Below are 24,895 nucleotides of genomic sequence, written 5' to 3' on the forward strand. Positions count from 1 at the left end.
TGCAGCCATAAAAAAGATTAGTTCATGTCCTTTGTAGGAACACGGATGAAGCTGGAAACCATCATTCTGAGCAAACTATTGCAAGGAAAGAAAACCAAACACCGCGTGTTCTCACTTATAGGTGGGAATTGAACAATGAGAACACTTGGACACAGGGTGGGGAACATTACACACTGGAGCCTGTCGTCGAGTGGGGGAGAGGAGAGGGATAGCATTAAGTATCCAATGTAAATGACGAGTTAATGGGTGCAGCACACCAACATGGCACATGTCTACATATGTAACAAACCTGCATGTTGTGTACATGTACCCTAGAACTTAAAGTGTAATAACAATAAAAAATATCCACCGTTTCTTACTCACTAGTGGAAGACATTAGGGATGGAATTACCTGACTATGCAAAGCTATGTTTTATCTATTATTGGTGAATATATTATTGGCATATATGGGCAGCCACATATGTGTATATTTTTTTCAGTATGGTCCAGAAGTTTTCAAACTTTAATAAATGAGCTACAGAACTTGTTAACAATGCACATTCTGATTCAACAGACTTGAGATTGTGCAGTTTTAATAAATTTTCAGGTGATGCTAATGCTGGTGGTTCTTGGACCATGCACTGAGTAGCAAGGGTATAGAGTTTTCATTGAAATAATTTGGAAGAAGAGCAATTGGATGGAATATCAAGACATAACAGAGTCAAGGGAAAGCATTATTTTGATTTTATTTCTAAGTATGTTTTTAGCCAGAAGAGGAGAAGAAAGAGGTTAGAAAACAACAACAGAATTTATAGATGCATGATACTACTTCTGAAAGAGAAAGAAAGTGGTAGGAAAATTTATTTTAAAAAGTACTGAAGGGAAAGAATCAAGACCACAGATCTGGAGATTATTTTTGCTAAAGAATAGCAATTGTGAGGCATGAAGGGGTGTGAGGGGAAGAAGCTAACTAGGTAATTGTGAAGTTTCTGAGAAGCAAACTTGAGTGAACTCACTTCAGATGCATTTGGAACATTTGCACTCCAAAAGATTATATTGTGTGTGCTCTGGAGAGTATTGGAAGAAGGAGGGATTACTAGATTTGGGTCTACCACAGTGACTCATTACTCTTCTCTATTGCTTTCAGGATTCAGAGAGAGATTTTTGTTGATATTAGTTATTTACGTGAGATAAATTTGAATATGAACTCATTGGCTTTGTTAGTAAAATTGCTGTTCTATAAAAATCTGTTAGAAGGCCAAGCCTGATGGCTCATGCCTGTAATCCCAGCACTTTGGGAGGCTGAGGAGGGTGGGTGGATCACTTGGGGTCAGCAGTTCGAGACCAGCCTGGCCAACATGGTGAAACCCTGTCTCTCCTAAAAATACCAAAAAAATAAAAAATAAAAAAAATAACTTGGCATGGTTGCACACGCCTGTAATCCCAGCTACTCAAGAGGCTGAGGCAGGAGAGTTGCTTGAACCCAGCGGGTGGAGGTTGCAGTGAGCCAAGATCACGCCACTGCACTCCAGCAGGGTTGACAGAATGAGACTCCATTTCAAAAAAATAAAAATAAAAAAATAAAAATTTGTTAGAGACTAATATGATAAATCAAATCAGACTAATATTTGAAACAAACAAAAAATACTGAATTTATTACTTGAATACTAAGCTAATTTTTAAATATTATACTGATTTCAAAATAAAAATATTTACACCTAATTAATATTTAGCAATCAAGTTTTTGAATAAATATTTCAATAGTGAAAGTTTTTTATACATTATTTTCTTTATGAATTGTATATGCTCACTGACATGAGGGGATCAAGAAACATTCAAATGGATAAATGAGAGGATGCAAAAAAAATGTAGACATAAAACTGCACCACATGTGTATAGAAAACAATGAATATTTTTATTTACTATTATTCCCTAATATACATCCTTGCTCATGAATTCATTACACTTTCATTGATGAGACATCAATTTTACATTCAACTAAGCTATCATTGTAACTGTGCCTTCTCAATTATAGGATAAATTAAAGAATATGATGAGTGCTTTTAATTTAATGATATAAGTGATTCTAAGTGTATCTTGTACTTCAGAAACTCTCATAGTTTTTAACCAGTATATGTTAGCCATGTGTGAGATTCACAGATGCTATATGATAAATGGGCTCTAGATGATGAAATGGTTTGTAAAATTTTCCTTCTGTGTTTTTTGCTTTTTTCTTTTTTCACTCAAAAATTTTAAACTCAATGTTTTTGTTTCTAAAGGAAAATAGTTACACATTTACTTTTTGTCACCTGGGACTCTGCACGCTTTTGATATAGTTTGAACCTAGACTTTTTTTAACTTTAAGAGACTAGACATAAATTTCATTGATATTAAAGTATACATATCTTTGAAGAATCTTATTAATGAATAATTTATCCTGGAAAACAAACTATATCATAAAGTTTGCTGAATCAATCAAAGAAAGTAATAGTAAAATATTAATTCCTGAAAGAAAATGGGGGTTGATATTTAATTAAACTTATCTGGGTAAATGGCAACTATCAGACACAGTGTGTTTTTGTGGGGAGAGGAAGACAGGAGACTGCTTTTTTGAAGAAAAAGTCATATAAGCTTTTTATGAGTCTTAGGTCAGGGTTTTGATAAGGAAGCCGAGCCATTTATGACCACTCAGGACATAGAACTGTTGCCGCGTTTTCTCTTTCCTCTGGGATCCTCTTTGTAATTCACTAAGAGCTTTTCCTGAGACCCTTGTCTTGGCTGGTGCTTGTGCTCCTCGTTAAGGTATCCAAACAGCAGGCCAGTTTTGTCAGTTCAGTCCAGCGTGTCAGTGTAGTTTTGCTAAGCTTCATCCTTCTTTCTGGAGCTGAGTAGAGAATTCTGGGTGCTAGGCATTACACAGGCTTGCCGATAAACTGAGGCAACAGAGAGTTCCTACAAGTAAAACAAAGACAAAGCATGTTCTTACCCACTTCTACCACAGTACATTCTAACCTGCGGTCACCATTTGTTAGCTGGGAGGTTGCACTGCACACCCCATTACAAAATTTGCTGACTCAAGTGAGGATAGGAAAGTGACGTAGGCTTCCTGAGACTTCCACTTTCTCATTTCTGCAGCAAATCTAAGGCTTTCTCACATGCCCAGTATGCTGCCATGAGAACTAGCATTTGGGAAAACCACCATACTAAGTTTACATATATCCCAAAGAATCATACAGAGGCTGACTCCCCTGACAGCACTCAGAAACAAATTGTATTCCTCAGCATACATTAAAGCCACACCCTCAAGGGTGATAACATGTCTCAAGCAAGTGAAAGTAAACTTAGATAGAAGAAATGACTCTCTTTTTCAGTTTAGAAAGATGAGCCAAAAGTTCTGAAAATTGGAAAAACACAGGATATCAACATACATCTTTGCTCTTCAACCTTTTGGTAACCATCACTGATCTTTTTACTCTATCCATAATTTTGTTTTATGGATAATGTCATTTTTGGAAACATGCATTTAAGTCTTTTCATAGCTTGATAGTTCATCTCCTTTTAGTCCTTAGTAATATTCCATTGTATAACTATAGCACGTAGTTATTTCCATTGTATAACTATAGCACATAGTTTATTCACTCATCTTTTTAAGGTTATCATTGTTGCTTCACAACTTGGTTGAATTTTGCATACATGTTCATAAGGCATTTCTCTTGTTTATAATAATATCATCTGGTTTTGATTTAGAGTAATGCTAGCATTATACAATGAGTTGAAATGTACTCCGTATTAGGCTATTTCTGCGCTGCTATAGAGAAATACCTGAGATTGGGTAATTTATGAGAAAATAGGTTTCACTGGCTCACATTTCTACAGGTTGTACAAGAAGCATAACATGGGGCTCTGCTTCTGGGGAGGACTGTGGAAGCTTACAATTATGGCAGAAGGTGAAGCAGGAATTTGTACATCACATGGCCAGAGTAGGAGCAAGAGAGAGAGGTGGGAGGTGCCATGCACATTTAAATGACCAATTTTCATGAGAATCACTATTATGAGGACAACACCAAGGGCATGGTGCTAAATTATTTGTGAGAAATCATTCCTCATGATGCATTCACCACTCACCAAACTTTACTTCCAACATTGGGGATTATATTTCAATGGGAGATTTTGGTGAGGACACACATCCAAACTATATTGTACTTTCTTTTATTTTAGGGGTAGAGTTTGTTTAGAATTATATCTCATTTTTTCTCTAAAATATTTGGTAGAAATCACCAGTGTAGGATTCTTGGCCTGGACTTTTCATTGTAGGAAGATTTTTAAGTATGACTTAATACTCTTTTATAGATTTAGGGTAATGCAGGTTATCTATTTTTTCTTGAGATATTGTATTTTTTTTGACTACTGACTAGATTTTATTTTTCTATTGTTGACACCATTTTTATTTTGGAAAAAAGAATTGGATCTCTTACATAAAGGTTTCCTCTGAATGTTTGCCAGAATCAGTATACTGTTATTCCTAGTTAAAATTTTTTTCTTTTTTCTATTATTATTGTTATACTTTATGTTCTAGGTTACATGTGCAGAACGTGCAGGTTTGTTATATAGGTATACATGTGTCATGGTGATTTTCTGTACCCATCAACCTATCATCTACATTACGTACTTCTCCTAATGCTACCCCTCCCCTAGCCCCTTACCCCACAACAGGCCCTGGTGTGTGATGTTCCCCTCCCCGTGTCCATATGTTCTCATTGTTCAACTCTCTCTTATGAGTGATAACATGTGGTGTTTGGTTATCTGTTCTTGTGCTAGTGTGCTGAGAATGATGGTTTTCAGCTTCATCCATGTCCCTGCAAAGGACATGGACTCATCCTTTTTTATGGCCACATAATATTCCATGGTGTATATGGGCCACATTTTCTTTATCCAGTCTGTCATTGATGGATATTTGAGTTGGTTTCAAGTCTTTGCTATTGTGAATAGTGCCGCAATAAACATACGTGTGCATGTGTCTTTATAGTAGCATGATTTATAATCCTTTGGGTATATACCCAGTAATGGGATGGCTGGGTCAAATGGTATTTCTCGTTCTAGATCCTTGAGGAATCGCCACACTGTCTTCTACAATGGTTGGTATAATTTACACTCCCACCAACAGTGTAAAAGTGTTCCTATTTCTCCACATCCTCTCCAGCATCTGTTGTTTCCTGACTTTTTTTTTTTTTTTTTCTTGAGACAAAGTCTCACTCTGTCACCCAGGCTGGAGTGTAGTGGCCAGATCTCAGCTCACTGCAAGCTCTGCCTCCTGGGTTTACACCATTCTCCTGCCTCAGCCTCCTGAGTAGCTGGGACTACAGGCGCCCACCACCTCGCTCGGCTAGTTTTTTGGATTTTTTAGTAGAAACGGGGTTTCACCGTGTTAGCCAGGATGGTCTCGATCTCCTGACCTCGTGATCCACCCGTGTCAGCCTCCCAAAGTGCTGGGATTACAGGCTCATTTCCTTACTTTTTAATGATCGCAATTTTAACTGGCATGAGATTATATCTCATTGTGGTTTTCATTTGCGTTTCTCTAATGACTAATGATGATGAGATTTTTTTTCCTATGTTTGTTGGCTCCATAAATGTCATCTTTGAAGAAGTGTCTGTTAATATCCTTCGCCCACTTTTTGATGGAGCTGTTTGTTTTTTCTTGTAAATTTGTTTAAGTTATTATAGGTTCTGGATATTAGCCCTTTGTCAGATGGATAGATTGCAGAAATTTTCTACTATCTTAAAGGTTGCCTGTTCATTTTGATGCTAGTTTCTTTTGGTGTGCCAAAGCTCTTTAGTTTAACCAGTTCCCATTTGTCAATTTTAGCTTTTGTTGCCATTGCTTTTGATGTTTAGTCATGAAATCCTTACCCATGCCTATGTCCTGAATGGTATTGCCTAGGTTTTCTTTTAGGCTTTTTATGGTTTTAGGTTTTATGTTTAAGTCTTTAATCCATCTGGAGTTAATTTTTGTATAAGGTGTAAAGAAGGGGTCGACTTTCAGTTTTCTGCATATGGCCAGCCAGTTTTCCCAATACCATTTATTAAATAGGGAATTCTTTTCCCATTGCTTTTTTTTTCAGTTTTGTCAAAAATCAGATGGTAATTTTCACATTTCAATGAATTTGTCAATTTTGTCTACGTTGTCGTGTTTATTCACATACATTTTTTAATATTACCTTGTATTTTTAAGTATCTGTAGAATCTGAAATAATGTCACATTAACTCATTTCCAGAGTTAGTAATTGTAACTTTTTCTTTTCAAGAGCTAGTTTGGCTAGATAGACTTTTGCTTTTATTGACCCTCTCAAAGTGTTTGGTGTTGTTCAATTTTTCTATCATTTTTGTGTTTTATTAGTTCCATCTCTGATGTTTTAGTTCTCTTTGCCTATTATTTTAAAAATCTATAGTTGGGAGCTTATCAAGAACATAGATTGAATTCTCACAATTTTGGAAGCTGCACAGTTCCAGATCACAAGGTATCATCAAATTTTATGTCTGAAGAGGTATCACTTCATGATTTATTGATGCATTCTTTTGCCCTGTGTCCTCACATGGCAGAAAGGGTAAAGAGGCTCTCTGGGGTTATTTCTATCAGAGCATTAATCCATTTATGAAGGGTGGCCCTCATGACCTAATTACATCCCAAAACTCCTGCCTCCTAATAACATCACCTCTGTGATTTGATTTTAGCATATGAAAATTGCAAGGACAAAAACATTCAAGCCAATGCAGATACTTATCATTTCCTCTACTTCCATTGAGTTTACTTTTTTCTTATTTTTTTCTTTAGTTTCTTAAGGTAAAAGTCAAAGTTATTTATTTGGGAGTCTTCTAATGTAGACATTCAGTGCTGAAAATTTTTATTTAAGTGCTGTTGTAGATGCATTTTACAATATCTAACGTGTTGTGTTTTCATTTGAAGTTAGTTCAAAATACTTTCTAATTTTTCTTTTTATTATTTTTGGAGCCAACCTAGGGTTGTTTGGATGTTATGTTACTTAATTTCCAATAGTTGAGTTGTTCCAGGTACATTTTTATTATTGATTTTTAATTTGACTGTTTTGGGGTCAGGTAACATGTTTTGTGTGACCTAAATCCTTCTCAATCCTTTCATTAAGATATGATCTAGAATATAGTCCTTAAGTACTTCTGAAGAATGATGTTAAGTCTACCACATTCTTGCCAACTTTCTGCCTCCTTATTCTACTACTTGAGTAAGGGGTTTAGAAATTTTAGACTATACTTGGGCATTTGTCCATTTCTTTTGCAGTTCTATCTATTTTTGTATCATGTAGTTTGAAGGATTTATGTTATTTTCTACAAAAATATTTAGGACTGTTATGTTTTCCTGGTTAAGTGAACCTTTGTCACTATAAAATGACCTTGTGTATTGCTGGTAATATTTTTGCTATGAAATGTACTTTGGTATTAATACAACCACTCCTCCTCAGCCTTCTTTTGTCATGTGTTAGTGTGGTGTGTCTTGTTTCATCTTTAACCAATTTTTGTCTTTATATTTAAAGTTTATTTCTTATAGGTGTTATACAGGTAGATCTTACTTTTATATCCATTCTGGCAATCTGCCTTTGAGCAGAGGTTTTTCGATCAGTTTAATTTATAATGTGATTATTGATATGATAAAAATTGTCTGTCACCATGCTGTTTGATTTCTATTAGTCCCAGATCTTCTTTGCTTTGTTTTATTCTTTTTCTGCTTCCTTCAGACTAGTTTAGTAATTTTTATGATTTAGTTTTATATATAAATGCTTTGCTGTCTTAGTGGTTGTTTTAGAATATATAGTGTATGGATTTTCCTCATCACAACCCACCTTCAAGTAATATTATATCATATCATAGATGGTATAAGAAATTACAATCTTGTATTTTCATTTCTTCACTTCCAGCTAGATACCAGCCTGGATCTGTGGGATTGTAGCTTTCATTAAGTTTAGAATATATTTAGCCAATTTTTCCTCAAATTTTTTTCTGTCTGTCCTCCTACTTCTTTAGGGACTTATATATTACGTGCTGGGAGTTTGCTCATAGTTCTCTAGTGTCTCAAATTTAGGAAACTTTTCTTTCTTGGTGGCAAATCAATCTATGCTCATATCTACTCAGCGTAGCTTTCATCTCCAGCATTGTAACTTGTATCTTTACAAGTGCAATTTAGTTTTTTAAAGTATCTTCTATTGCTCTACTTATCTTCTTGATTTTTATTGTAGAATAGAGTTGAGTTACTTATAAACAGGTTGATCCTTTTTATTTTTTCTTTTTATGATATGAGCTAACTCCCCACACCTGAGGCAAGACCTTTCAGACTATTCATTTTCCTGGGAAGTCTGAGTCTTCCCAGGCAAATCTATAAAAATAGGCACTCTTCTTGGTACTATGTGAGCACAGGTGTGATTTTCTCTAATTTTATAAGTCCCCCTGACCTGGCTTGGTCTTAGGTAGTTTTCTGGCTCACATGCAATCTTCATTATTTTGCTAAATACTGGGAGGGGATTTCCAGGGGTTTCTTGCTTTCGATTCTGTATCTCTCTCTCCTCCTCAGTGCTCTGTTCGGTGTTGTCTGTCTCCTTTGGTTTTACCAGACTCTAAGCTTCAGCAGTGTAACCAAGAGAGTCTGGTAGGTTCCACTTCAGTTTTTTCTTCCTGTGTCATGTCTTGGATCTCTGTCAAGGCAGGAAGCTGAAACATTCATGAGGTTTGCTTTCCATTTTATTTTCCTGTTTTTCAGGGATTATCATCTTCTTGGTCTAATGTCCACTGTCTAAAAAATTGTTTAGTGTATTTTGTGTGTTTTATTTTTAATTGTTTTAGCTAAGAAGAAAAATCAACATCTGTTGATCTCTTGTGGCTAGAGGCAGACTACACTACAGCTTCAGCACATGCCACACACTGGCTAAAATGCTTTCCTTCCCCACTTGCTCAACTGCATCCTTTTCAGTCTTCATTCCTCAGTGTAGCTATACAATCCTCAGGGGATTTTTCCATGGGCCTAGTATAGATCTTATTCTAAGCAATCTGTTTTCTTACAGTATCTATCTGAATTTTTAATTGTAACTTTTCTGGGGCTTTGTTTTTTATTTTATATTTTATATTTTAAGCTAAACAAGAGCAGAGTTTTGTTTCATTTTGTTTTGTTTTTTTCTGTTTAATCTGCAGAGCTTAGTATAATGCCTTCCCCATGGTAGGTAATCAATATAAATTTGTTCAGTGTATGAGTTAATGATTGTTAAAATATGCAGCCCTTTATATCCCAAAAGTACTAATATATTTTATTTCTATCTCCTCCTTGAGACAGATTCGACTAGCCTATCAAAAATGTTGGATGCAGTTCCTTCTTGTGAAAGAGCACGGGAACTTAAAAAAGATCACTGTGAACAACTTACAAGAAAACTGGAACAAATGAAAAACAAGTTTTGTGTACTACAAAAGGAACTATCAGAAGCAAAAGAAATAAAATCACGGTTAGAGAACCAAAAAGTTAAATGGAAACAAGAGCTCTGCAGTGTGAGGTATGATATCCTGGTTTGAAATAAATATTTCAACTATTTATACTAAAGGTATGTAGGATACTTTTTCTAAAAGCTACCTTACCTTCTGAGGTTTAACTGGAGAGAAAAATCTCTGTCTTGTAGAGTGTCAAATTCTTTTAAATAATACAAGTTCTTAAATGTGAATACTTCTGCTGATAACTAAATGCATATTTATTTAAATCACAACTTTAATGGCTATATAGAAGGCCATTATTTGGAAATCCCATTACTTAACAAATTAATATTTTTGATTTTTAATTTTTTGTATTATAAGTGCTGCAATGCATAACTGCATGTAAATCTTTTTTATCCTTTCTAATTATTGACTTGGAATAGATCCTTCAATATAAAAATATCTAGGGGTGGGGCATGCCAAAGATGGCTGAATAGGAACAGCTCCAGCCTCCAGCTCCCAGTGTGAGTGACACAGAAGACAGGTGATTTCTGCATTTTCAACTAAGGTACCGGCTTCATCTCACTGGGTCATGTCAGACACTTGGCGCTGGTTCGTGGGTGCAGCGTGACCATCCAGAGCTGAAGCAGGGCAATGCATCGCCTCACCTGGGAAGCACAAGGGGAAAGGGAATTTCCTTTCCTAGCCAAAGGAAATTGAGACACACAACACCTGGAAAATCGGGTGAATACCCACCCTAGTAGCGCTTTACCAAGGGTCTTAGCAAACGGCACACCAGGAGATTATATCCCACACCTGGCCCAGAGGCTCCCACTGCCACGGAGCCACCCTCATTGCTAGCACAGCAGTCTGAGATCTAACTGCACAGTGGCAGCAAGGCTGTGGGAGGGGCACCCACAATTCCTGAGGCTTAAGTAGGTAAATAAAGCCGCCAGGAAGCTGGAATTGGGTGGAGCCCACCACAGCTCAAGGAGGCCAGCCTGCCTCTGTAGACTCCACCTCTGGGGACAGTGCATAGCTAAACAAAAAGCAGCAGAAACCTCGGCAGAGGTAAATGCCCCCGTCTGACAGCTTTGAAGAGAGCAGTGGATCTCCCAGCACTGAGGTTGACATCTGAGAATAGACAGACTGCCTGCTCAAGTGGGTCCCTGACCCCTGAGTAGCCTAACTGGGAGACATCCCCCACTAGGTGCAGACCGACACCTCACACCTCACAGGGCAGGATACACCCCTGAGACAAAGCTTCCAGAGCAAGAATCAGACAGCAACACTCGCTGTTCAGCAATATTCTATCTTCTGCAGCCTCCACTGCTGATACCCAGGCAAACAGGGTCTGGAGTGGACCTCAAGCAAACTCCAACAGACCTACAGCTGAGGGTCCTGACTGTTAGAAGGAAAACTAACAAACAGAAAGGACACCCAACCAAAACCCCATCAGTACATCACCAACATCAAAGGCCAAAGGCCGATAAAACCACAAAGATGGGGAAAAATCAGTGCAGAAAAGCTAAAATTCAAAAATCAGAGTGCATCTCCCCCTCCAAAGGAACACAACTCATCGTCAGCAATGGAAAAAAGGTGGACAGAGAATGACTTTGATGAGTCAAGAGAAGAAGGCTTCAGTTGATCAAACTTCTCAGAGCTAAAGGAGGAACTACGTAACGAGCACAAAGAAACTAAAAACCTTGAAAAAAAATTTGACGAATGGATAACTAGAATAACAAATGTAGAGAAGTCCTTAAAAGAACTGATAGAGATGAAAACCATAACACGAGAACTATGTGACAAATGCACAAGCTTCAGTAACCAACTCGATCAACTGGAAGAAAGAGTATCAGCGATTGAAGATCAAATGAATGAAATGAAGTGAGAAGAGACGTGTAGAGAAAAAAGAGTAAAAAGAAATGAACAAAGCCTCCAAGTAATATGAGATTATGTGAAAAGACCAAATCTACATCTGATTGGTGTGCCTGAAAGTGATGGGGAAAATGGAACCAAGTTGGAAAACACTCTTCAGGATATCATCCAGGAGAACTTCCCCAACCAAGTAGGGCAGGCCAACATTCAAATTCAGGAAATACAGAGAATGCCACAAAGATACTCCTCCAGAAGAGCAACTCCAAGACACATAATTGCCAGATTCACCAAAGTTGAAATGAAGGAAAAAATGTTAAGGGCAGCCAGAGAGAAAGGTCCGGTTACCCACAAATGAAAGCCCATCAGACTAACAGCAGATCTCTTGGCAGAAACTCTCCAAGCCTGAAGAGAGTGGGGGCCAATATTCAACATTCTTAAAGAATTTTCAACCCAGAATTTCATATCTGGCCAAACTAAGTTTCAAAAGTGAAGGCGAAATAAAATCCTTTACAGACAAGAAAATGCTTACAGATTTTGTCACCATCAGGCCTGCCTTACAAGAGATCCTGAAGGAAGCACTAAACATGAAAAGGAACAACCAGTACCAGCCATTGCAAAAACATGTCAAAATGTAAAGTCCATCGATGCTAGGATGAAACTGCATCAACTAGCGAGCAAAATAACCAGCTAATATCATAATGACAGGATCAAGTTCACACAAAAGAATATTAACCTTAAATGTAAATGGACTAAATGGTCCAATTAAAAGGCACAGACTAGCAAACTGGATAAAGAGTCAAGACCCATCAGTTTGCTGTATTCAGGAGACCCATTTCACATGCAGAGACACACATAGGCTCAAAATAAAGGTATGGAGGAAGATCTACCAAGCAAATGGAGAACAAAAAAAAGCAGGGGTTGCAATGCTAGTCTCTGATAAAACAGACTTTAAACCATCAAAGATCAAAAGAGACAAAGAAGGCCATTACATAATGGTAAAGGGATCAATTCATCAGGAAGAGCTAACTATCCTAAATATATATGCACCCAATGCAGGAGAACCCAGATTCATCAAGCAAGTCCTTAGAGACTTACAAAGAGACTTAGACTCCCATACAATAATAATGGGAGGATTTAACACCCCACTGTGAATGTTAGACAGATCAATTAAAGAGAAACTCAACAAGGATATCCAGGAATTGAACTCAATTCTGCACCAAACGGACCTAATAGACATCTACAGAACTCTTCACCTCAAAACAACAGAATGTACATTCTTCTCACCACCACATTGCACTTATTCCAAAATTGACCACATAGTTGGAAGTAAAGCATTCCTCAGCAAATGTAAAAGAACAGAAATTATAACAAACTGTCTCTCAGACCACAGTGCGATCAAACTAGAACTCAGGACTAAGAAACTCAATCAAAACCACTCAACTACACGTAAACTGAACAACCTGCACCTGAATGACTACTGGGTACATAACGAAATGAAGGCAGAAATAAAGATGTTCTTTGAAACCAATGAGAACAAAGACACAACATACCAGAATCTCTGGGACACATTTAAAGCAGTGTGTAGTGGGAAATTTATAGCACTAAATGCCCACAAGAGAAAGCAGGAAAGATCTAAAATTGACACTCTAACAACACAATTAAAAGAACTAGAGAAGCAAGAGCAAACACATTCAAAAGCTAGCAGAAGGCAAGAAATAACTAAGATCAGAGCAGACCTGAAGGAGATAGAGACACAAAAAACCCTCCAAAAAATCAATTAATCCAGGAGTTGGTTTTTTGAAAAGATCAACAAAATTGATAGACCGCTGGTAAGACTAATAAAGAAGAAAAGAGAGAAGAATCAAATAGACACAATAAAAAATGATAAAGGAGATATCAACACCAACCCCACAGAAATAGAAACTACTATCAGAGAATACTATAAACACCTCTACACAAATAAACTAGGAAACCTAGAAGAAATGGATAATTTCCTGGACACTTACACTCTCCCAAGACTAAACCAGGAAGAAGTTGAATCCCTGAATAGACCAATAGCAGGCTCTGAAATTGAGGCAATAATTAATAGCTTACCAACCAAAAAAAGTCCTGGACCAGAAGAATTCACAGCCAAATTCAACCAGAGGTACAAGAAGGAGTTGGTACCATTCCTTCTGAAACTATTCCAATCAATAGAAAAAGAGGGAATCCTCCTTAACTCATTTTATGAGGCCAACATCATCCTGATACCAAAGCCTGACAGAGATACAACAGAAAAAGAGAATTTTACGCCAATATCCCTGATGAACATCGATGCAAAAATCCTCAATAAAATACTGGCAAACAGAATCCAGCAGCATATCAAAAAGCTTATCCACCATGATCAAGTGGGCTTCATCCCTGGGATGCAAGGCTGGTTCAACACACGCAAATCAATAAACATAATCCAGCATATAAACAGAACCAAAGACAAAAACCACATGATTATCTCAATAGATGCAGAAAAGGCCTTTGATAAAATTCAACAGCCCTTCATGATAAAAACTCTCAATAAAATTGGTATTGATGGAACGTACCTCAAAATAATAAGAGCTATTTATGACAAACCCACAGCCAATATCATACTGAATGGGCAAAAACTGGAAGCATTCCCCTTGAAAACTGGCACAAGACACGGATGCTCTCTCTCACCACTCCTATTCAACATAGTGTTGGAAGTTCTGTTTAGGGCAATCAGGCAAGAGAAAGAAATCAAGGGTATTCAGTTAGGAAAAGAAGAAGTCAAATTGTCCCTGTTTGCAGATGACATGATTGTATATTTAGAAAACCCCATCGTCTCAGCCCAAAATCTCCTTAAGCTGATAAGCAACTTCAGCAAAGTCTCAGGATACAAAATCAACATGCAAAAATCACAAGCATTCGTATACACCGGTAACAGACAAACAGAGAGCCAAATCATGAATGAACTCCCATTCACAATAGCTTCAAAGAAAATAAAATACCTAGGAATCCAACTTAAAAGGGATATAAAGGACCTCTTCAAGGAGAACTACAAACCACTGCTCAGTGAAGTAAAAGAGGACACAAACAAATGGAAGAACATTCCATGCTCATGGATAGGAAGAATCAATATCGTGAAAATGGCCATACTGCCCAAGGTCATTTATAGATTCAATGCCATCTCCATTAAGCTACCAATGACTTTCCTCATGGAATTGGAAAAAACTGCTTTAAAGTTGATATGGAACCGAAAAAGACCCCACATTGCCAAGACAATCCTAAGTCAAAAGAACAAAGGCTGGAGGCATCACACTATCTGACTTCAAACTATACTACAAGGCTACAGTAACCAAAACAGCTTGGTACTGGTACCAAAACAGAGATATAGACCAATGGAACAGAACAGAGCACTCAGAAATAATACCACGCATCTACAGCCATCTGATTTTGACATACCTGACAAAAACAAGAAATGGGGAAAGGATTCCCTATTTAATAAATGGTGCTGGGAAAATTGGCTAGCCATAAGTAGAAAGCTGAAATTGGATCCTTTTCTTACACCTTATACGATCATTAAAATGTTAGGAAACAACAGGTGCTGGAGAGGATGTGGAGAAATAGGAACACTTTTACACTGTTGGTGGGACTATAAACTAGTTCAACCATTGTGGAAAACAGTTTGGCAATTCCTCAAGGATCTAGAACTAGAAATACCATTTGACCCAGCCATCCCATTATTGGGGATATACCCAAAGGATTATAAATCATGCTGCCATAAAGACACATGCACATGTATATTTATTGCTGCACTATTCACAATAGCAAAGACTTGGAATCAACCCAAATATCCATCAGTGACAGACTGGATTAAGAAAATGTGGCACATATACACCATGGAATACTATGTAGCCATAAAAAAGGATGAGTTTGTGTCCTTTGTAGGGACATGGATGCAGCTGGAAACCGTCATTCTCAGCAAACTATCACAAGAACAGAAAACCAAATACCACATGTTCTCACTCATAAGTGGGAATTGAACAATGAGATCACTTGGACACAGGAAGGGGAACATCACACACCGGGGCCTATTGTGGGGTTGGGGGAGGAAGGAGGGATAGCATCAGGAGATATACCTAATGTAAATGACGAGTTAATGGGTGCAGCACACCAACATGGCACATGTATACATATGTAACAAACCTGCACGTTGTGCACATGTACCCTAGAACTTAAAGTATAAAAAAAAAAAATTGGTTAAATTATAGCAAGTTTTTAAAAAGTTCTTTGTTCATTACTTCTAAATTGTTCTCACGAAAATTTATATTCATTTACAGTTCAACAAAGAGAGTATGAAATTGCCATTCTTCTCTCCCCAAGAATCAATTTCCTTTAATTATACACTTTTAATCTTAATGTGCATGGAATATAAAGAAAATATACAGTAATTTATGATTAGTTTATTCAACATCTCTTGCTCTCTTACATAAATTAAATTAATTCAGTGTTCTATGTTAAAAATATATATTATTTTTATTCTTTAATTAAATATTATATTCTTTTTTGTTCTAAAAGAGATTTAAAATTTGTTGAAAAATATATAATAATCAACAAGACATGTTTAAAGTATTACTCAAAAAGGAAACAAAAGGCATATGGAACAACAGATATTACACTGTTTAACCTAGTCTGAGATTTTAGTATTAAAATTATTTTTAGTGATACTGCCCATATTTTATAAGTAGGAATATTTATGTCTAATAAATCTGTAAACTTTTTTTATAGAAAGTAATGTCACTGTAATCAGTTAACTCTAAATGATCTGTCCTCACTGAGGAGGAATTTTCACTGTGTGATATTTTTAAAAAATAATTTTCAACTCATAAATGTACCAAATAGCTTCCAGTATTCTTTTCCATAACAGTTGTTGAAGCTACTAAAAACAGAAACTTTCTAATTAGAACATGTTTTTTCTCACTATTTTTCATGTATGTATGTCATTTGGAAGAGGTTGGAGTAATAAATACCTGAAAACTAGAAAGAAAAAATTCAGGAATATAGAAATTTTATTGGAGTAATAAACCAGTATAGGAAGAAGTAGATCTCAAAGTGAATTCTATTTTCTAACAAAATGAATGTTAAGATAAGTTTGTTTAATGGCAGATTGGCTTTAAATCAAGAAGAAGAGAAGAGAAGAAATGTCGATATATTAAATGAAAAAACTAGGGAAGAATTAAGAAGACTCAAAGAGCAACATAGGAATGAGTTAGAAGTGAAACAACTTTCACAGGCTCTCAGGATACAAGATATGGAATTGAAGAGTGTAACAAGTAATTTGAATCAGGTGAATCAATTTCTGGCAAAAAATTTATATTTCTAACTTTATTTCATCAGTATTACTTTTAATATCCCTTTGATTTAGTATGTATTATTCAGGTCTAAATCAGAGAAAAAATGTCTTAAAATTATGACATTTGTAGCTACCGTTATTTATTATAAATTATGGCAGTCAAGTAGTATCTTATTCCAATACAAAGAGCTTTTGAAAATGGTGATGATCCCTACCATATACTTACTGATAATTTGTTGGTAAGTATTTTGTTCCTAGCTACATAGTTTAGTGTATTTTTCCAAGTTAACATTTAATACTGACTCAAACATTATCAAGAGGAGGCAAAAGTTATTGTCATAGTAAATAAGCTCATAGTATTCCAAGTAGGGCTCTCTAGATTGTATCTTCTTTGCCACTTTTGTTTTGAAATAGAGGACTTTTTTTGTATTTACATATTTGCCCAGTAGAATTAGCTGAGATTTGGCAAAGAAGTCCTGGATGTAGACTCAGAAGGCTTGGAGAAAATCCTACAACTTGTTTATATTTTTAATCTTTTCCTTGCCAAATTGTGAAAACTAAAAGTACTTGTTACAATGTCTCAACTTATCAAATATTCATAAATATAATTCTTAAAATTAACTATTTTTTTTTTAAATCTAGAGAATATTCTCAGGAAAAAGGAACTGAAAAAGCTTCCAGAAATTGTGTCTGTCTAAATATATGCAGCACTAAGGCTCTTAGTATGGGATCTTGTATAAGTTAGACATCAGAGTGTAAACCCAATTTTCATATGTAGTCAAACTGATTAATCTTTTATTTTATACTTTTGAGCTTGTTTTAATTCAGGGAAAGTTTTTTTTTTTTCTTCCAATTCTGAGGCTCTTAAAAATTCTCTAGTCATTTCTTTTTTACTGTCATGAATTCATTGTCTCCAAATAAGTGTTTGAACTTTGGGGAATTCATGCTATATAGCATTTGAGGTTTTGATTCAATGGTTCTTCAACCAATACCTATTTATAAAAGCCCTTTCATTATATGAAGGTACAAGTTATTCTTTAATTTCAGAGGAACCATGATATGCCATTTTATTGAGTGCTAGTTAATAGTTTGTTTTCTTTTATTTAGTTTTCTCACACTTCGAAAAATGAAAATGATCTCTTACATGAAAACTGCATGTTGAAAAAGGAAATTGCCATGCTAAAACTGGAAGTAGAGACACTAAAACATCAGCACCAGGAGAAGGAATATAAATACTTTGAGGACATTAATATTTTCAAAGAAAAGAATGCTGAACTTCAGATGACCCTAAAACTGAAAGAGGAAACATTAACACAAGGGGCATCTCAGTATAGTGGGCAGCTTCAAGTTCTACAGCTGAGAACACAATGCTCAGTTTTAAGTCGAGGGAAAAACAAGACAAAGAAATGCTGGAGATAGAAATTGAATCAAACCATCCTAGACTGGCTTCTCCTATACAAGACCATGATCAAAGTATGACATCAAAAAAAAAACAAGAACTTGCTTTCCACAGTGCAGGAGATGCTCATTTGCAAGGAAAAACGAATGTTGATGTGCGTAATACAATATGTAACAATGAGATGCTCCATCAACCACTTTGTGAAGCTCAAAGGAAATCCAAAAACCTAAAATTTAATCTGAATTATGCAGGAGATGCTCTAAGAGAAAATACATTGGTTTCAGAACATGCACAAAGAGACTGCCGTGAAACACAGTGTCAAATGAAGAAAGCTGAACACATGTATCAAAACAAACAATATAATGTGGACAAACACACTGAACAGCAGCAGTCTCTGGAGCAGAAATTATTTCAACTACAAAGCAAAAGTATGTGGCTTCGACAGCAATTAGTTCATGCATGTAAGAAACCTAACAAAAGCAAGATAACAATTAATATTCAGTTTCTTCAGACGAAAATGCAACATCATCCCCTAAAAGAGAAAAATGAGGAGGATTTAATTACAGTAACCATTGAAAAGAATGTACAGATCAATGTGAAAAAGAGAAAGCAGAAACAGAAGTAAGTATCAAAAAATGTAAATACTTTTCAACCTTCCTGAAAGAAAATGGCCTTGGCTAAATGTTGAATCTAGTTGCATATATATATGTATAAATAGATGATAAATGTATCTGCTATATCAGCTTAGAAACATTCCTTGTTTCCAGCAAGTCAGAGTTAAAACTGAGAAATGTTTTACTCTGAGTAAAGACATTATGTCACTTATGAAACTTTTAACAGTTTAAAGATTTTTAATAGATTAACATTAATGACATTGGCTTATACTGCTGAAATGAGGATTTTAATGTCTCTTTGTGGCCATATTTTATGACCACAATGAAGCAGATAATGGGAATGTCCATATGAGCAATGAGTATTTTGAAATTAAGATTCAATTCAGCAATTTACTTTGACAGTTAATTCTAAATTTTCCAGAGGAGTTGAAGTGTATTTGAAGTATATTTTGAAGTGTACATTTCTGCATCTTGTAATAATGCTTTTTAGTACCTTTTTATATATTTTAGTTGGTAGAATTTTATTTTCATTTATGTCAATTTGACTTAATCTGAACATATTTGAATCTCGAATTATGTATTGTTATAACCTCTCAATTTTTTAAAGGCATCTGCGTTTTGTTAAATAATACCTTAGGACAAATATAGTGAATTTTAGCAATATCAAATTTGATTTAATCACCCCGCTGGTAGTTATAATTTATTTTGAATATTGTTACAAATAATTTGCTCATAATTTCTATTTCAAGGCTCAGAGATGTGAATAGAACTTTGTCCCAGAGAAAGATCATTGTGGCTATCTGTGATTTATTAGCTTTGCATTGGATCCCCATTTTTCAATTCATGAGAGGTGGCAGGGTTCATGTATAGTACAAAAGAAGTGAGTAGAGGAGAGAAACATAGCAGCTGAGGTCAGAAGGGATGTGGAGACCAGTTACCTAGGGCCTCTAAAGCCTTTGAAATAAAAATACTTTTACTCTGAGATAAAAATCTATTGGAAAAATTTCAGCAGTTGATTGACTATGTGATGAACTTTGATGTTGATTTGTGCTTCTAATACAGAAGAAGGAAAGAATTCCACTGTGTAGAATTTACCACCGCTAGTCCCGCCCTTTTTTTTTTTTTTTTTTTTTTTGGACTTCAGTAAGTTGTGAAGCATTACAGATTCATTAAGGGACAAATTGCTAGTGGGATGAATCTCTTGAGTAGTACGACACTACCAATTTGGCAGGAAGATAATACCTTCTTGTGTCCTTAAGTAAATTCACTAACAAGCAGCAATGTGTACAAATGAAGAAAATAAGGTGAATCAATATTTGGGGATGTTTTTGAAAGTAAATATTGTTAATTTGATAAGATGATTTACAAAATCAATAACAAACATGTCTTGTCAGGTCATTGTGAGACAAAAAGAAAATTGACTGATCTCAATAAACTGTGTGTGTCTGAGGCTTCACTAGAGATTACATCATTTTTCCTCTCTGAGACGTCAATAGAGGCTACATCACGTTATCACATTAATCTCAAAGATGAGATACAGATTTATTGAAGAAATGATTTCAAATAAAAAATCAAGTATGTATAAAATGTAATATGCCAACAATGAATGTATAGCTGGTTAAATAATATAAATTGTTTTATAATACTAATTTCCATGGAAGACTTCCTTTATATGTTCATTATAATTAGTTTTATTACAATTTTATTATCCTTATAATGTGCTTATTTTTAAAACTGTGGCTGTCATTCTGCAATGTTTTCCTTATAATTACATATTTTTTCTCATAATATTTACCCTTAAGAAGGTTAAGAATTATACATCATTTATCCCACCAGTTGAGAGACTATTCTTCAAATAAACAGTATTTTTCAGTGATTTATGTTGCCATGGTGAGGCAAGCCATATTTAATCAGAGAAGAATGTTTAGTGGAATATTCCAGAAAATGATCTTATTTCTTAGCTCCACTTTTGTGAATGGATGCCAATGACATGATACTATTTTCCAAAATGCAAATGTTTAGGTTAATATACACAGTATTTGAATGGCTAGGCAATTCTTTTGTTGTTTCTTTTTAATTATATTGTATAAACATATATTTAGATCATGTATAGTATGTATATTCAAAATAGAAAATGAAATTATCTTGATACTGCCATTGGATGTTTAAAAAGGAACTTTATTAGGATAAAATTCACATATCATACAGTTCACACATTTAAATTATACAACTCAATGTCTCTTAATATATTCACAAAGTTGTATAACCATCACCACAATAATTTTCAGAACATTTTCATCACCCTGAAGAGAAACTTCACATCTTAGTCATCACCACAACCCACCTCCATGTTTCTTCACCTTCCCCAGTTGTAAGCAACCATGATCTAATGTTTTTCATGAAGCTTTCTCTGGCTGTTCTGACTCTCATTGACCTTGTGCTTCAGGATGTGTTTTCTAGTTGTTGCAGAACAATTTAACCTTCAATTGTACATTGCTTTATTTTTTATGAGACATAATCATGTTTTATTTTGAATTTGCCTAAGCAGGGAACAATATCTGACATACATGCTACCTGTGACTGTATAAATTGAAAATATTCTATCTTACCAGTTGTTACAACACAATTAAATATATTTTACTGATTATTTTTTCAGACATTGACATAATAAAGTTTTATTTGAATATATTTTAATCAACACAAAACTGAAATCACTCTAATAGAGAATTGTTCTAATCAATACTCATGTTTTTTCTGACTATTGAGAAAAATTATGTCTGCATTTAAAAAATTTCAGATTTTTGAAGCTTCAGATTTTAGAATAAGGATTTTCTTTTTTTTTTTTATTTTATTTTATTTTTATTTTTATTTTTTTTATTATACTTTAAGTTCTAGGGTACATGTGCATGACGTTTATATCATGTATAACTCCCCAATGCAATCCCTCCCTCCTCCCCCCTCCCCATGATAGGCCCCAGTGTGTGATGTTCCCCTTCCCGAGTCCAAGTGATCTCATTGTTCAGTTCCCACCTATGAGTGAGAACATGCGGTGTTTGGTTTTCTCTTCTTGTGATAGTTTGCTAAGAATGATGGTTTCCAGCTGCATCCATGTCCCTACAAAGGACGCAAACTCATCCTTTTTGATGGCTGCATAGTATTCCATGGTGTATATGTGCCACATTTTCTTAATCCAGTCTGTCACAGATGGACATTTGGGTTGATTCCAAGTCTTTGCTATTGTGAATAGTGCCGCAATAAACATACGTGTGCATGTGTCTTTGTAGTAGAGTAATTTATAATCCTTTGGGTATATACCCAGTAGTGGGATGGCTGGGTCATATGGTACATCTAGTTCTAGATCCTTGAGGAATCGCCATACTGTTTTCCATAATGGTTGAACTAGTTTACAATCCCACCAACAGTGTAAAAGTGTTCCTATTTCTCCACATCCTCTCCAACACCTGTTGTTTCCTGACTTCTTAATGATTGCCATTCTAACTGGTGTGAGATGGTATCTCATTGTGGTTTTGATTTGCATTTCTCTGATGGCGAGTGATGATGAGCATTTTTTCATGTGTCTGTTGGCTGTATGAATGTCTTCTTTTGAGAAATGTCTGTTCATATCCTTTCCCCACTTTTTGATGGGATTGTTTGTTTTTTTCTTGTATATTTGTTTGAGTTCTTTGTAGATTCTGGATATTAGCCCTTTGTCAGATGAGTAGGTTGCAAAAATTTTTTCCCATTCTGTAGGTTGCCTGTTCACTCTGATGGTAGTTTCTTTAGCTGTGCAAAAGCTCTTTAGTTTAATTAGATCCCATGTGTCAATTTTTGCTTTTGCTGCCGTTGCTTTTGGTGTTTTAGACATGAAGTCCTTGCCCATGCCTATGTCCTGAATGGTACTACCTAGATTTTCTTCTAGGGTTTTTATGGTATTAGGTCTAACATTTAAGTCTCTAATCCATCTTGAATTAATTTTCGTATAAGGGGTAAGGAAAGGATCCAGTTTCAGCTTTCTACTTATGGCTAGCCAATTTTCCCAGCACCATTTATTAAATAGGGAATCCTTTCCCCATTTCTTGTTTCTCTCAGGTTTGTCAAAGATCAGATGGCTGTAGATGTGTGGTATTATTTCTGAGGACTCTGTTCTGTTCCATTGGTCTATATCTCTGTTTTGGTACCAGTACCATGCTGTTTTGGTTACTGTAGCCTTGTAGTATAGTTTGAAGTCAGGTAGCGTGACGCCTCCAGCTTTGTCCTTTTGACTTAGGATTGTCTTGGCAATGCGGGCTCTTTTTTGGTTCCATGTGAACTTTAAAGCCGTTTTTTCCAATTCTGTGAAGAAAGTCATTGGTAGCTTGATGGGGATGGCATTGAATCTATAAATCACCTTGGGCAGTATGGCCATTTTCACGATATTGATTCTTCCTATCCATGAGCATGGTATGTTCTTCCATTTGTTTGTGTCCTCTTTGATTTCACTGAGCAGTGGTTTGTAGTTCTCCTTGAAGAGGTCCTTTACATCCTTTGTAAGCTGGATTCCTAGGTATTTTATTCTCTTTGAAGCAATTGTGAATGGAAGTTCATTCCTGATTTGGCTCTCTGCTTGTCTGAAGACCCTGTACTCTGGGTTGAAAAGGCGGGCGCGGTGGCTCAAGCCTGTAATCCCAGCACTTTGGGAGGCCGAGACGGGCGGATCACGAGGTCAGGAGATCGAGACCATCCTGGCTAACACGGTGAAACCCCGTCTCTCCTAAAAATAGAAAAAACTAGCCGGGCGAGGTGGCGGGCGCCTGTAGTCCCAGCTACTCCGGAGGCTGAGGCAGGAGAATGGCGTAAACCTGGGAGGCGGAGCTTGCAGTGAGCTGAGATCGGGCCATTGCACTCCAGCCCGGGCGACAGAGCAAGACTCCGTCTCAAAAAAAAAAAAAAAAAAAAATCCTCAATCGCTGATACTCTTTCTTCCAGTTAACCGACTCGATCAACTGGAAGAAAGAGTATCAGCGATTGAGGATTTTTTTTTTTTTTTTGAGACGGAGTCTTGCTCTGTCGCCCGGGCTGGAGTGCAGTGGCCCGATCTCAGCTCACTGCAAGCTCCGCCTCCCAGGTTTACGCCATTCTCCTGCCTCAGCCTCCGGAGTAGCTGGGACTACAGGCGCCCGCCACCTCGCCCGGCTAGTTTTTTCTATTTTTAGGAGAGACGGGGTTTCACCGTGTTAGCCAGGATGGTCTCGATCTCCTGACCTCGTGATCCGCCCGTCTCGGCCTCCCAAAGTGCTGGGATTACAGGCTTGAGCCACCGCGCCCGGCCTTTTCAACCCAGAGTACAGGTTCTCCTCAGTTTACAGTGGTGTTACATCTTGATAAACCCATTGTAAGTTGAGAATATTGAGAATGAGAAACACAGAAAACACATAAACTTTATCTAAAGAGAAATGGTTAATAGCAAAGAAAAAATTTAAAAACTAGAAAGAATGCTTATAGAGAATGAGCATAGTTAGCTCATCCTGAAGTTAGGTGGGAGAAATGTTATGGGGACCAAATGAGAGTTTTCCAAAAATGATCTTAGATATGAATGAACAAACCTGGAATAATGTGAACAGTTGATGACAATCCTTTGAGGGCATCTTTGGAAACCAAAATGTAAATATAAGTACTTATTTTTAGCTTATTGTTAGCATTTAGTATTTTATGCATAAAAACTTTTTTACCAAATAAATTTTGGCAGTTTAAATTCCACAAATGATACTGATGAGAGTATAAATCATTTTGGGTTGTTTTTAAAAAAGTTATGTTTTTCAATCTGTCGTTATTGGAATAAAGTGTATAAACTGCATGTTATAAAATGGTTTACACACATATAACTGATGAACTCAAGAGATAATATATTTAGGAAAGAAGAGTGTCTCTAGATTTTTAATAACAATTTTCTTTCATTTCTTTAAAAGACTGAAGATAGAAAAGAGAAATAAACCAATGTATTGACTTCACGCAGTCTCTGAAGCATAATTTGGATCAATAAAGAAAGAAAAAAATGAATTAGGAAAAGAAATAACTGGGTAAGATTTCAAAATTTTAGAACTTTAAAAATATTTATTAACTATAATTTCAATGTATTTATTGCAACTGAGATACAAATTTGACCTATAGCTGCATTTTTATAATTAAAGAAATTATTCTATTTTAAATTTTTTTCAGTCACAG

At 35.9% G+C, this 24,895-nt stretch overlaps 1 protein-coding gene across 1 annotated transcript in view; it reads left to right on the plus strand.

The window, feature by feature from the left end:
• The window catches only part of LOC117083176 (ankyrin repeat domain-containing protein 30B-like), a 109,540-nt gene extending 86,164 nt beyond the window's left edge, over positions 1–23,376 (plus strand). Inside the window, 5 exon segments of the mRNA XM_033210517.1 lie at positions 9,329–9,542; positions 16,495–16,654; positions 17,789–18,029; positions 18,032–18,172; positions 23,331–23,376. Coding sequence (XP_033066408.1) covers positions 9,329–9,542; positions 16,495–16,654; positions 17,789–18,029; positions 18,032–18,172; positions 23,331–23,356 — 782 coding nt within the window. The 3' untranslated portion in view covers positions 23,357–23,376.
• Positions 23,377–24,895: the final 1,519 nt, after the last annotated feature.

Source organism: Trachypithecus francoisi, unplaced genomic scaffold (genome assembly GCF_009764315.1).
Source record: "Trachypithecus francoisi isolate TF-2019V2 unplaced genomic scaffold, Tfra_2.0 Contig00298, whole genome shotgun sequence".
Taxonomy (NCBI): Eukaryota; Metazoa; Chordata; class Mammalia; order Primates; family Cercopithecidae; genus Trachypithecus; species Trachypithecus francoisi.